The sequence below is a fragment of the Mus musculus genome, chromosome 12 (genome assembly GCF_000001635.26).
Source record: "Mus musculus strain C57BL/6J chromosome 12, GRCm38.p6 C57BL/6J".
Lineage (NCBI taxonomy): Eukaryota > Metazoa > Chordata > Mammalia > Rodentia > Muridae > Mus > Mus musculus.
In genome coordinates this window covers 87,057,592-87,071,299 of record NC_000078.6, presented here as the reverse complement: position 1 = coordinate 87,071,299, position 13,708 = coordinate 87,057,592, and the positions used below count along the sequence as shown (strand labels likewise).

Genomic DNA, 13,708 nt, shown 5'->3' with positions numbered 1-13,708 from the left:
GGTACATAGGTGATCATCAGTGTCCTCGTGAACTGGAGTTGGGAGAGACAAGGCTGTGCTTCCACAGGAGTGGTGGATATGTGGGTCCTTAGTGGCCCAGAGGCCTTCTGCTCATACAAGGCTGCTGGCTACCAAAAGCCTCCCTGCTAAGTGAGCTGCTTGCCAGCTTCCTGGAGCCCAGAGATCAGCAAACCAGGTCTTGGTTATTCTCTATGCCCCTGTCAGACATCTGAGGTCAGGAAGGGAGGGCCAGAGCCAACGTGAAGGATCACATCTCCCCTTCTAAAAACGGGCATGCCCACTTGTAGCTGGTACAGCACCACAGTGACTTCTAGTCTCCTTGAACTACCTTTCTGGTGTAAAACCTCACATTGCCAGAGAAATCCCTAGTATTCTAGGAGCCTGGAGCTGGGAGCAGGAGTAGTGCTTTCAATCCAGGATATTTCCTAAAGGCCCCAGTGCCATGTGGAAAAAGAGACTTTGAGAGGAGGCTTAGTGAGTGACCACAGGTAGCTGACAATGTGCCCTTACAGGGCACTGTGGCATGCAAACCTTCCTCTTCCTCTTTATTCGTTCATCTGCCACCTGGCGGTGAGTAACCTTCTCGAGACACATGCTCCTGTCAGTATGAACTGTCTCACCCCAGGCCCCAAAGCAATGGAGCCGACTGAATATCTAATAAAACCAAAACCATGAGACAAAAACAAAAAACCCTTTCCTCGGTTTAGGTTGATTCCCTCAGGAACATTGTTACAGTGACAAAAAGTGGGCTAAGACAGCAAGATTGAAGAGAAGCTGGGGGTGGGGGTGGGGGTGGGGGTGGGGGTGGGGGTGGGGGTCCTTGCCCAAACTCCCTGTTAGACTCTTTGGGTGGATGATGTTTTTCTGATCCATCAATTTCAAGATGACGGTCTAATAAACTACAAGAGACGAGTGACATCAGAATCAGCATCTGGTATCAAGGAAAGCAGAAGCGAATGGGTGTTCCGGTCTCTGTGCTTGCGGTGGCTTCAGGGTATGGGATCTACATCCTGAGGTAGGTTAAAGCGAGTCTGTCTTGGATAGGATAGGCTCAAAGGAGTAGATCCTGCTGCCCCACTAAGCAATGGCAGGCTAGGGATGAAGCCACGGATGGTTATCCTCATGGGTGCTCTTTCCCCACAGATCACAGATAACTCAACACAGCTGCCCACTCACGGCTCCTCAGCCATGAACTCTGCGTACCAGAGGCTGTGGACGACCTCAACACTAAGATTGCCAAAAATTCTTCCCTGGCCTTGAAGGTATGAGTAGGTCAAGAGATGAAGACTCGGGCTGTGGGAAGAGGGGCTCAATGGGTTAAGAACACTTGCTGCCCAAGAATGAAGATGTGAGTTCAACTTCCTAGTATCTGCGTCAAAAAGGCAGTTGTGGCCAAGTCTGCCTGGAACCTCAGTGCAATAGGAGTCAGAGACAGGAGGATCATGGGGGCTTGCTGGTAGCCAGCTTGGCTCCCTGGTCAATGAGAGACCTTGTCTCAAGGGAGTAAGGCGGAGATGGAAAAATCAGGATACCTTATGTTCTGTTATGGACTCTGTGTGGGCAAGTATACATATACGTATACATACATGTGAGCATACATGGCACACATCACACACACACACACACACACACACACACACACACACACTTAAAAGCAAAGAAATATTAAAAAAGGAGAGGTGAAGTTCCCAAGTGTACCCCTGAGCCAGGGAGTTGGACAAGGGTAGAAATTATCCCCAGTTGCTCACACCCCTACGCTGGGAAAACTTTAGGGTACACATTCTAACACAGCCCCTAGGCCAGAGTTTCTAGGGTAGCAAAGGCGAAGGATGAGAGGCAGGTATGAGCAGCTACTTACCAGCCAGTGTGAGGAGCTCTCACCTTAGCAAGTGGGATACTAGAGCAGGGGGAAGTGAAGCGGAAAGCACCCACGGGCAAGGCAGCCAGGGGCTGGCTCCTGCTGCAGGCAGACACCCCCTTCCTGCATGCAGGATGAACCAAGATGGTCCTTCTGTGACGCTGGGGAGAGGGTCCTCCACACACTTACGTGGAGGCTCTTCTTTGGCACAAATCCCAAGCAGTGATGACCCATGAAGGCAAGGTTGATGAGGAAGTACAAGAACGCGAAGAGGCTATGCAGCCACAGGAACTTGCTCCTGCAGAGAGAATGGAGCACAAGACTCATATTGCTGCAGGCCTCCGGAGCTCTACCCCCATCATGCCATCAGTATTCCTAGCCATCCCTCCCACTGAGACGGTGTCTCTAGACTCACTCCCCCACAATAGGACTCCCAGGGAACCAGATCCAGGGGTTAGGGGTGGGGGTGGGGTGGGGTGGGCACTAAGCTCTTTTTTTGTTTGTATGTTTTTTGTTTTTTGCATCTTCTCACCAGACCCTCAGGGTGGTTCTCTGACCACCCAGTCTCATTTTATCCATAGGGAAAGGAGGGCCAGAAGAGTGGCTAACCTGCCTAAGGTCACAGGGAGAGGAGCCATAGTTGCCCATATACATAGACAGCCATCTGTCACCCATGGATGACCAGTAGGCTAAGTGAGGAAGTACTGGGTCATATGTAGAGAGACAAGGGCCAGGCAATCTCACTGCCTCAGAGTAGAGGGCTGGTGACCACTGGGCTCTGTTTCTACCCTTGCAAGCACCTCACAGGATGCTGTCTCAAGGTATCTGAGCAGAATTATCATTTGGAAGCTTGAGTGTCAAGACTTAAGGAGACCAAACCAGGTCTACTCCTTCTGTCTCAGTGCCTGACCAGCCACAGGCGTCCACCTATCTAAATAGATGTCTAGCCACTCAAATCCTGCACTGAGACAAGGGCAGATTCTTCAAAGAGTATTTCAGCACTGTGAAGTGTGGAACTGTGCACGCCGAAGGCTCTATACTGCTCTATAGGATTCCAGTTCTCGGGAAGAGGCATTGGACACTTCAGAATGGCTCAGGGAGGTGCTGGTAGCTCTGGTCCTACCCATAACACTGAGGCGGGTAGAGTTGGCTGGTGGAGGAGGGGAAAGGCTTCCACAGTTACCTTCTGCTGACCAGAGAGCTCTAGCAAGGCTAGTCTGTTCTGAGGCTAAAGGCAGGATGGGGTGGAGATGGGAGACAGGTGGGGATGGGGTGGGGTGGATTCCACTGACACCTCCGGGAATGGCTTCTGAAGTTTGGTCAGGAATTTGGCCAAGCCACTTAGTGAACCTTAGCACACACAGGCAGGGCCATATCTGGCTCAGTTCAGGTTGGTGTAGCTACCAGCTGGGCGGGCGGGGTCCTGGCTTGAGAATGGATATTACCTATGCTTAAGGACTGAATCTGGGGTGAGGCTTTCCTGAGATGCAGAAGCAGTAGGTGGCAAACCTATCCTCTGGTTCTTCTGTCCTGCTGTGGACACCAGAAGTGCAGACTGGTGGGTGGGTGAGTCACTCCATTATTTGAGGGATGTCTTGTCAAGGATACTGCATCTTGAATATTCCACTCCCACCCTGCTCCAGGGTCTTCCCAGACGCAGATTCACTAAGTGTGGCTGATTTTACGTCAACTTGACACAAGCTAGAGTCATCTGAGATGAGGGAACTTCAAGGGAGGAAATGCCTCCATAAGATTCAGCTATAGGGCATTTTCTTTTTTTTTTTTTATGAATGAGGCAATTTATTAACCCAGCATCCTTTGTTTTAATGCTTCTTGTTGGCAGCTGCCACCTGTCCAGCGATCCTGTCCAGATCTCTCTGTCCCTGAGGTGTTAACTTGCGGCCCCCATCTTGGTCCTTTTCCACCATTTTCAGCCCCTCCAGGGAGGAATGGGGGAGGGCCCAGCCCATTATGGGCGGTACCATCCCTAAGCAAGTGATTCTGAGCATGCCATGATGAGCACCAAGTCAGTAAGCAGCCCTCCTCCATGGCCTCTGCATCTGGTCTTGCCTCCAGGTTCCTTGCCTGTTTGAGTTCCTGCCCTGACTTCCTTCAATGATAGAGGAAGCATAAGCCAAATGAACCCTTTCCTCTCCAATTTGCTTCTTTGGTTGTGGTCTTTGGTCCCAGCAATAGAAACCCTAACTAGGACACTATGGAAATAGGACCATTTCTATAGTCTTCAGGAATGGTCAGTATGGGTAGTTCCACTCATGACAGATGGGGAAACTGAGGCATTACGTGCCCTGCCCCACCAGGAGAATGTAACTTCTGGCATCCCACTCAGGCCCTGGATTCCACAGACACCAAGCTTGCCTCGTCAGCACAGAGCTACTCAAGCCGGGCACCACACCCTGGCCCTTCTTTCCCTGCTAGCACCCAGCCAGTAGAATGGGAGTGAAAATCAGGTACCTACTCTGTAGAGACATTGACAATGGTGGTCCGGCCAAAGTGACTGTTCCAGTCTGAAAGAGAGAAGAAAGGGACAACCTTAATCCTGGCCTCTACACTGCCGGCAGGTATGGTGGGGACAGAACTCAAGGTTTTGAACAAGTGCCAAAGACGCAGAGAGACGTAAAGCCTACATCTGCTTTTCCTTCTGGTCCCCAGACTTGTCTCCAACTTCCAGCAAAAACATTGTCCTCCCAGGGGGTGTTGACTTGGGCTCTCATCTGTGGGACCAAGTGTCTTCGGGGAATCCCCACAGCACAGCTGGCATGTAACAGACACCCTGCAAATTAGCTTTGAGGGAACCAGCTGGCTGATGACATTAGCAATGGCTGGCCACAGTCCCAACAAGAGGCCTACATTCCAGAAAATGGGACGTTGTCACATTCGAACAAAGTAGATCCTTTTGGCTACATGTATTACTCTGTCTGTCCAGACAGACCCAGGCTTCATAGACAATATAGGAATCCTGCATTACACTGTCACCACCACGTTCATGCTTGGGATGAGAGTCTCTTGTGTCAGGGACACCTACTCTGGTGTTGCAAAACGCTACTGTGGACTCATTCAGGTCTACCTCTGGTTGAAGAGAAACAGGGCAAACTCGAGGAATGAGGTTAAATTGGCTTCCATCTGGACATCAAAGGAACCAGCGGACACCGGCCTTCCCACAGCTTCATCCCTCCCACAGCTCTAAGGAAGGCCCAGTTGTGTTCTTTGAGCTTCCACAGAGTACTAGGTACTCAGCATACCTCTCTCTCCATATCTAAAATAGTGGAAGGAACCGATTCCAAAGGTGAGATACTTGGTTAGCTTGGGAGAAGGTATTTTTGTGGGCAGTAGATATGGGGAAAGGTGTGGAATCAGGCAGGGTCTTTCTAACTTAGGACCCAAGCCCTCACTCACAACGCTGCCCTGTTACAATGAGTGTGGGCAGAGGTCCTACCAGACAAATTCTACATGTACAGGGCTGTGTGTGTCCACCAGGGTACACGTGAGGAGAAGCAGGGTCTCAAAAGCTTCTCCAGTGAGCCACGCATCCTCCAAAGGCACAGGGGCATTTATAGACAGCTCTAGGCTGAACTGTGAGCCTCTGCTCTCCCGGGCCTTGGATCAGACAAGGCTCCAGTCTGCACATGGGAGAACTGATGTATGGTTTGCCTAAGGACACATGACAACTGCCTTCCAGGGAAAGAACTAAAAGCCAGACTTCTAGGCCCGTGGGGCCCAAGCTTTATCCACCAGCCTACTAAGCCGCGAGTGGCTTAGGGCCAACATCCTGCCGAGCTCTGCCTACCCAGAACAGTTCCAATGTAGTTAACAGGCAAAATGATGCCCAGGGAGGGGATGCAGAGGATGAGCACAAAGATGATGAGGTGATACTGGAACGTGATGTAAATTCGCGCATCATCCCCGCATTTGTTGATCAGGTCCCGGTCCCTGCGAGAGACAGAAACAAGAGCATTCCTCAGGTACCAGGGAGATCACTGCTTGTGTGGGGCTAGGCAGAGGAAACAGTGGGAAGAAGACCATCTTATTTCCAAGTTTTAATCTTGGGGAAGATATTGCCCTTCTTCTCAATGCCTCAAGAGTGCCTAGAGGGCATGTCAGATCACGGGTGCATCAGAGAGGCTGTGCTATAGGCACAGGCGGGAACCCAGAGCCTTGTGAACTCAAGAGGCAGACAGCCCTCAAATCCTTCTGCAAACACTCCGGGCTTGTGCTGCTGGCAATGGACACAGCACTACCGATGACGCAGATGTGTCCCTTCAAAAAAAAGTTCTGTGTTTCTCAATTCCTTCACCTCAAAGGCAATACCTAAAAATGACACTGCCAGGCTGGCCAAAAGAAGAAAGTAGACAGTGACCAAATGTAGGTGAGGGCAAGGGTGTTGGGGAAGTTCCTCTATGGAAACTGAGTATATACACGAGTCAGAGAGCAGCTGGCCTTAGCTACTGAAAGAGAATGCACGTGCACTCTAGGACCTAGCAATTTTACTCCCAGGAGGCATCCAGCAAAGATACAGCACACTTATCAAGAGCTATGGGTAAGAATCTATAGAGTCATGATTTATAACTGCCCTGCCTGCCTGGATGTGATGTCAGAGCACTGTAGATGTTTTCTTGTCATCTCTGCAATTAGGAGGTAGAGGCAAGAGGATTAGGGGTTCATGGTTATCCTAAACTACGTAGTGAGTTCAAGGCCAACCTGGGCTACAAGAGACCCTGTCTCAGAAAGAAATAGTAAGGACTAGAGAGATGGCTCTGAAGTTAAGAGCACTCACTGGCTGTTCTCCTAGGGAGCCAGGGCTCAATTCCCAGCATCCAAGTGGCAGCTCATAATTGTCTGTAACTCCTGTTCCAGGGAATATGATGCCCTCATACAGATGTACATGGAGGCAAAATACCACATAAAAATAAATAAATCATTTTTTTAAAGCAGAAGGATAAAAGCAACAAATGCTTAAGTTGGAAAATATAAAGGAGAAAGAAGCTTCTACAATCTTATTAAACCTAAAATGATTTATAAAGATTTATTCATTGTGTGTATGTATGCATGCCTACATGAGTTTGTGGGTGTGTGGGTGTCCTTGGAATCGGGAGGAGTTGGGTCACCTAAAACTAGAGTTTGATGGGGGAGTACTGGGTACCAAACCTGTGTCCTCTACAAAAAACAGCAGGTGCTATGATTTTAATTAAGCATTTTTGATGATTTCCCTTTGTTTCTTGTGCAAGGTTTTCTTAGTGACAGTTATGGTTTGAAGACGGTTTGTCCCCTCAAAAGTTGCTATGGAGTTTGGTGACCACCATGAATATGAAGAGTGGAGACTTGATAATACTGTTATAGTCAGGGCCTTTAGAGCAGGTGAGGGGCTCAGGGTATAAAACCATGGTAAAGTGGTCACAAGATACACTCATGTGGGTAGGTGTGGGCATGAACCCCCCCACACACACACATGCAAACATACTCCAAACCATGTGATCGCCTCGTTCATGGGTTCCCCACACCTACCTTCTAGGCAGGCTCTTTGGTTCCTTTCAATTTCAAACATTCTAGTTTGAAGAACATTCTAGAATATCTAGCGCAGGATGCAGATTTTTTTTCAAACATTATGACAAAAAAATGTACGAGCACCTCTTTGAGGTTTTCAGTATCTCAATTTAGAGACTTCCTCGGAGTGTCTGACTCTCTATCTGTGACTCCTTGCCCTAGACTTGAGAATTAAGTCCTAAGAATGGGGTCTTTGAGAATTGATGAGAAGCCATGGGAGAACTGGGACCTGCCCTGCTTCAGGCTTGGGATGGCCAGATCTGATCTTGTGAAAGAAAATCGTATCTGAACTGTGGATACAGTGGGGGAGGGGAAGGGAAGGGAAGGGGGAGTATCCAGGACTTTCCCCCACCCCCGCAAAGGTGGACAGAGTGGAGGGCTGGACTGGACAGGACTAATGAGATTCTCCTTCCTGGGTCAGACATCCTGCCTCCAGCTCAGGGGCTTCCTTGCATCATTCTTTCTATTACTCCCCAGTACGAGCTCCCATGCCTTTCTCCCATGCAGTTAATTCTGTCTGCTTTAATATCTTTCCTCCTTTCCATTGATCTTGAAGACTTGCTGCCTCTACTGTCACCTCTTCTGACATTCTCCTCTCTCTACACCCACCCACACCTTGCTCCTTACACTTCCACCAGGTTCAAGCCTGTGTACGTTACTGTAAAATAAACCAAGCAACTCCCTAAGCACCCCATCTTGTCGTCCCCCCCTCCCCCGTCTCTCTACTATCTTATTTCCCTCCTCCCACACGCCTCTTGGGAAGTAGGCTCTGATCTCCATTTCCACACTTCAAACATCTGCTTACCCTAGAAATGCCTCCTCAAGACTGACCCAGATCATGAAGGTCAACATCCTCCTCTGACGGTTGTCAGCCATGCCTGCGTGGACTTGTGTGAGCTCATACCCTTCCCCTTCCTCTCTCACTGAGGCCTCGAGGGACCTTTGCTGATCCTGTCCCTTAGGTGATCCAGCTGTTTCTGTCACTTCAACTTCAATCTCTAAGGCTCCATCTGTCAAGGCTAAAGCCTCCATTCTGACAGCTTTCCTAAGCTTTACTGTTGTTTCAACAGCTGACTGGTCACCTCACATGCTTGCCTGGGCCACAGGCCCTTGTTTTCCTTCTCCCATCCTCTCCACACAAGCGAGACCTCCACATCTTCCTTTAAAAGCAGGCCGTGGGGGCTGGAGAGATGGCTGTTAGGTCATGGAAGAAGGAAGCTTTCTGTCTGTATGGTTTAGTGCTTGCTAGCCAGCCCATTCCTTCATTGGTGTTAGAGCCTACTTCTTCAGGATTCCAGCACATACTAAAGTCCAACTGAGAGATCTAGCCTCATGGACTGAACAACTACTGGGTTCTTGGACTTTCCATTCATAGGGATCCATTTTTGGATTAGCTGGACCACAGTCTGTCAGTCAGTCCAATAAAGCCCCTTTATATAGAGAGATTCACTCTATAAGTCCTGTTACTTTAAAGAATCCTGGCTAATGCAGTCTCTAAGGAGGTGAGGCTGCACCATGTACAGCAGGTGTCACCTGGCAAGAAAACATACTGGAGGAGGATCAGGAGATGGGCAATATTTAGAGAGAGCCTGGAATTATATATGACTCAACACACAGGCAAGGAAAGGCTGAGTACATGCATGCATGTATGTAAGTATGAATAAGCATACATGCCAGTGCATATGTGTGTGTATCTGTGTGTGTGTATATGAATGAGTCTTAATGAGTGCACTGCCTCTATGCATGATCGTACATGCCTGTACACATGAGAACACATACGTGTGTCTGCATGTCTTTGCACTAAAGGGTCTGGCCAAGGCTCACTCTAATAAATGTTTGACATTGGAGAAGTGAGAAAGAACATGTGTCTTGTGGTCTGGCTGTACAGAAATCCAGAAGGTGAGGTGTTCAAGGTCCTGCCTTTGCCACCCAGGCTCAGGGAAGGGACATTTGACCTTCTGCTCCAGGTATTTGATCCTTCTCGACAAATATGGTGTATGGTGACCACAGAGACCAAGCGGGTGTGCAACAATAGCTTTTCCTGGAGTCCACAGACTTGCTTTTGTATTCATGGGTATAATGGTTCTGCTTTAACATGGGGTCCTTCCCCAAGGGTCAAGATAGGAGTCAGGGGCAAAGTGCTGTGCTCAGTACTCATGTACCAGCTACAACCTGGGAAAGGACTCTCTGCCTACACTAGGAGAGGCTGTCTTCCAAGGAGGGTCTGCTGATCTCTGCAGCCCCTTCCTATCTCACCTCAAACCCTGGACAACGCTTTCCGAATCTCCAAGAGTGGCACTTACCTCATGGTTAGGCTGTTGAAGAACCAGGAAGAGAAGCCCTGGGGGAAAAGGAGAGAAACTGAGAAAATGCCAGCTTGGACTACTTTGCCCAGTTATGGGGACCCAGAGAGCAAAGGGTTATGTCAGAGGTCTCCTCCCATAGAGGGGACTTTCTGGAATGGGGTAAATACTGAGGGACATGTCTCCCTAGAAGTGAGCAGACATCTTTGCCATTCTGATACAGGGAATGGAGCCTGGAAGGAGGGCTGGACAGACCCCTGGATGGATGGGTGCTGCTCCTTTCTGTCACTGTGGCTTCCTCCTGAGAAGTCCCCATTCCCCTACACACGAGGTCCAGGTGCTGTTCATCATTGAGTTTACCTTCAATGATCAACTGGCCAATGGGAACATGATGCAAAAGGAGCTACTGAAAATTCTCTTAAGACGATGGATATGGGTGTTGGCAGAGAACTCTGCAGTGTCTTAATGCCATCTCTGGTGCCACATGCAGACAGGATGAGAACAAGGCCAGCTTAGATGAGAGTGGACTCCAGAGGGGCCCTATTGGCAATGCTGGACTTCTGGTATCTAGGTGTACCTGAAGCAGCTGTTTCTCTTGAATTTCCCTAAAATTGGGCCTTAAATGAGCCCTTCATTGTAAAAACAGTTTGAGTGAGCCTGGGCTCTTGCACCTCAGTGTCTTGTTTCGTTGAGGAGGCCTTTCTCCTGGATCTTGCTGCCTGGAGTTTCTAAGTATCAGGGGAAAACAGCCTTAGCTGCAGGGAGGTTGTGGGGAGCCCCAAGAGGAGAGTCAGCTTGGGAAGGCTGTCTGTGAGGGTGGTCTGGGGTCTATGGCTCTCAGTTGGCAGAGGTGATAGTCAAGTAAGTGCCTTCATGTCCACAGGGTCACAGAAGGTTAACAAAAGCTTGGACACGGTTGCATCTCTGGACTGGCCCTGTTTTGGTTGTGTATCTCTTCTGTGGCAGGCCCGCTTGACAGGCAGCCCTCTAGAACCAAGGGAGTGGAGAAAGGTCTTCCCTAAAAGGGAGCAGAAGGACAGGCCAAAAGAAAGTCCATTGTTCCCTTGGCACAAGGCCCAACTTCTAAGTTTGAGTATAAAGTGACATTCCCCTCCCTTTTAAAGGCTCCCGTGTTGAAGGCTTGGTCCCAACTGGTGACACTACAAAGATGTGAGCGTGATAACATCATTCATGGCTCAGTCCATTGGTGGTCATAGGTGAATGGGCTGTTACCAGGTACAGAGAAAGTAGGTCAGTGGGGCACACTTTTGAAGAGTGCATCTTGTTCCTCACCTCTCCGTCTCCTGCTCCTCAGTAGGGCAGTCAGCTGAGCACACATTTGAGCCCTCTGACTCTGAGCCTGAACAAACCTCTCCCCCTGTGGGTTGTCAAGCTGTGACTAACACGATGTCCTTGAATCCAACACCCCGCAGAAACGTCAGTAACTGAAATGGAGCCAGTGAAGAAGACGCTCCCTCTCTTCTTAGCCCACCCTACAGGGAAGGGCCACCAGCTGCCAGGAGCCCACTCAGCTGATGAGACTGAGTGACAGCTTAGCACAGTGGATATGACTCTGTCCCTATCCTCCACATCCCACGACATAGGGGTAATAACAAATGCCTGGTTTGCCCGAGCACTCCAGGGGGACCCACTTGGCTGAGAACCTTCACTGCTGTAATGACCACCTCCCCACGCCTGCTCCCCTCCTGCGTAATGATTTGCCTTCTTACTTTTTCTTTTTTTCTTGTTTGTTTAAGTTAAAGTCTTACTATAGTCCTGGGTTGCTTAGAACTTAGTGGCATGCTTCTTAGTTTTTAAGAAAGACAAATAATCTTTTTAGCATTGCAAAGCATACACACATAGGCACAGGGCAGCATGTCAGGAAATAGCCTGTGTACAATGCAAGGCCAGTGCCACTGTCCCCTTTGACCCTGAGCCTCCCCTGAGGATTCACACATTGAATGGGGCACAGCCTGACAAGAGGAAGACCTGGTCTCTTGAAGGGGTGGGTCACAGAAGAAATGTGCTTCCATCTACCACGTACAACAGGTTGGTCTTTACAACATGGGCTTGACAGGGATGCAGGGGTCACTAGGGGAAGCAGACACAGAGAGCTGGTTATGCAGGTGAGGGGTCATTACAGACAGGGTTAGGGATGTTAAAGGAACGCTTTCTCCTTGAGCAGAAAACACAAGTTCTGGACCTACACAGGTTGGTCAGGATGCTGGGGTGAGGAGACTCAGAAAAGAGCCACTGGAGAAGGAGAGGGAGGAAATACACAGAAGGTTCTGAGATGGGAAAGAAGCAACATCCACCACTGTGGAGACACAGATGGGATACAGGGCAAGGGAGCAAACCGCCAGGCCGTGGAAAAGAGACATCTGCAATGGATTGCAAAAGCATTAGGAAAAACTGAAAGCAGGCATAGGAGAACCTGTGTCTCAGTTCACAGGCGCGGCTCTGGATGCAGATGGGAGATGGATGAGATGGGAACAAGGGAGGATCTCAAGGGATCACTTAGAGCCGCTGAAGCCACCCAGGCAAGAGGCTGGGGGAGTTGGGCAGGGCTGGTTGGGTTGAGATGATCAAAGCAACGTAACTCAGGAAAGGAACTGGTCATGCTCAGGTGCCTGGGTAAGAGCGAGGTGGGGCAAGGTAGGGCTGAGCTCAGGGATTAGAACGGGGTGAAGGGTGTCCTGGGATGCTTTGAGCGTATTCATGCTACCTTGAAGGTCACTGAAGAGGATAGGCAAAAGAGGCCTTCAGGACTAGTGGGAAGAAAACATTTAGAGGTAGCAGTGTGGTGATGACAGCCAAGGTTGGGAGAATGGAAGCCAGGTCTCAGAGACAGAGAACATGGAGGGGACTTGGGATAGACAGGGGACTACAACAGTGGAGGACTCTGCAAATCAGAGGTAGGAGAAAAATAAAACAGCATGCCATAGACCCAACTGGATCATCCTGCTGAAGGCAGAAAGATCCAGCACGTGTGACAACCTCTTTTGACACTGTGATAGAGCACTGCCATCTACAAATCAGCCGGGTCATATTCATAGCTATCCGGGGACACGTGCAACCCTCAGTCCACAGTTTGGACACGCCTCTCTTTCTGAGAGACAGGCTAGGATGAGGACTGAAGAGAGACCAAAGGACTTAGAGGCAGTGGCCGAGGGCCATGGTTGGCCTAGGGGCACTGGTAGCGTCAGGGGGTGATGACGTATTTGAGGAGTTGGGGAGGGCCAAGAGGTGAGGGAAAAATTGCTGTCTAGTCAGATGACGATGCTGATCACACAGACTGTAGTGTGGCGGCCATGAAGAATAGAGTTGTTCTTTGCTTCTTCTCTTCTCTATCAGGTTTCTGCTCGGATGTCATGTTCTGTCCAGCACCATCCCTGACCACCAACCACAATGCTGCTCTCACCCTGCACTATTGTAAGCCTCTCCTGTCCCCCTTTCCCACCATGCATTCGTCCATGTCCTGTATACTAACTGCCTGCTTGTCTCCCAGCCCTGGAAGAAAATACCATGAGGCACAACTTTGTCCATGATGTCTATTGTCCATCTCCTGGTCCCACATACCACAGGTACCCACAGAAACTGGTCAAATGAATGGCAACGTCAGAAGTCCACAGAAAAGAGAAAACAGGACACAGGCTATGTTGGGCAGGGCTGGACAAGATTGAGAATCCCCGCATGATGAACGGAAGGCATTCTAGGATCTAGGGATGGTTAATATTTCCATATTTCTGGTGGGAAAACTGAATCTGGGAGGCTGAAGAAGCAGTTACTACTCTGTGCACCATGACTGCCTGACCCAAGGGACCCCAGCCCACTCTCAGCACTCACCCTGTCCCTGCGTTCCGCCTCCAAGGAAACCTCTGACGGAGATGACTTCTCACTTTGCTCCCCGTAGATCAGTGAGGTCAGGCTGGCCGCCAGGAAGGGAGGCAGGGAGATAGAAAGAGAG

The 13,708-nt window shown here is 49.7% G+C and overlaps 1 protein-coding gene across 18 annotated transcripts in view; it reads right to left on the bottom strand.

Moving 5' to 3' along the window:
* Nucleotides 1-13,708, bottom strand: part of Tmem63c (transmembrane protein 63c) — a 70,485-nt gene that overhangs the window by 20,525 nt on the left and 36,252 nt on the right. For 13 of the 18 annotated variants that reach the window (XR_003950037.1, XM_006515720.3, XM_030246664.1 and 10 more), the window contains 6 exons: nucleotides 13,588-13,669; nucleotides 9,742-9,779; nucleotides 5,685-5,827; nucleotides 4,356-4,404; nucleotides 2,069-2,177; nucleotides 1-32 (listed from right to left, as the gene is read on the bottom strand). The exon at nucleotides 1-32 is cut by the window's left edge and continues 42 nt beyond it. Coding sequence is in view for 15 of the 18 variants with exons in the window: in XM_006515720.3 (XP_006515783.1) it covers nucleotides 1-32; nucleotides 2,069-2,177; nucleotides 4,356-4,404; nucleotides 5,685-5,827; nucleotides 9,742-9,779; nucleotides 13,588-13,669 (453 nt within the window). In the remaining 3 variants the exon portion in view is untranslated. Of the gene's footprint in view, nucleotides 33-2,068; nucleotides 2,178-4,351; nucleotides 4,405-5,684; nucleotides 5,828-9,741; nucleotides 9,780-13,587; nucleotides 13,670-13,708 lie in introns of those variants that run through there. The other 5 variants (NR_155207.1, XM_017315036.1, XM_006515725.3 and 2 more) reach the window with 2 other exon arrangements.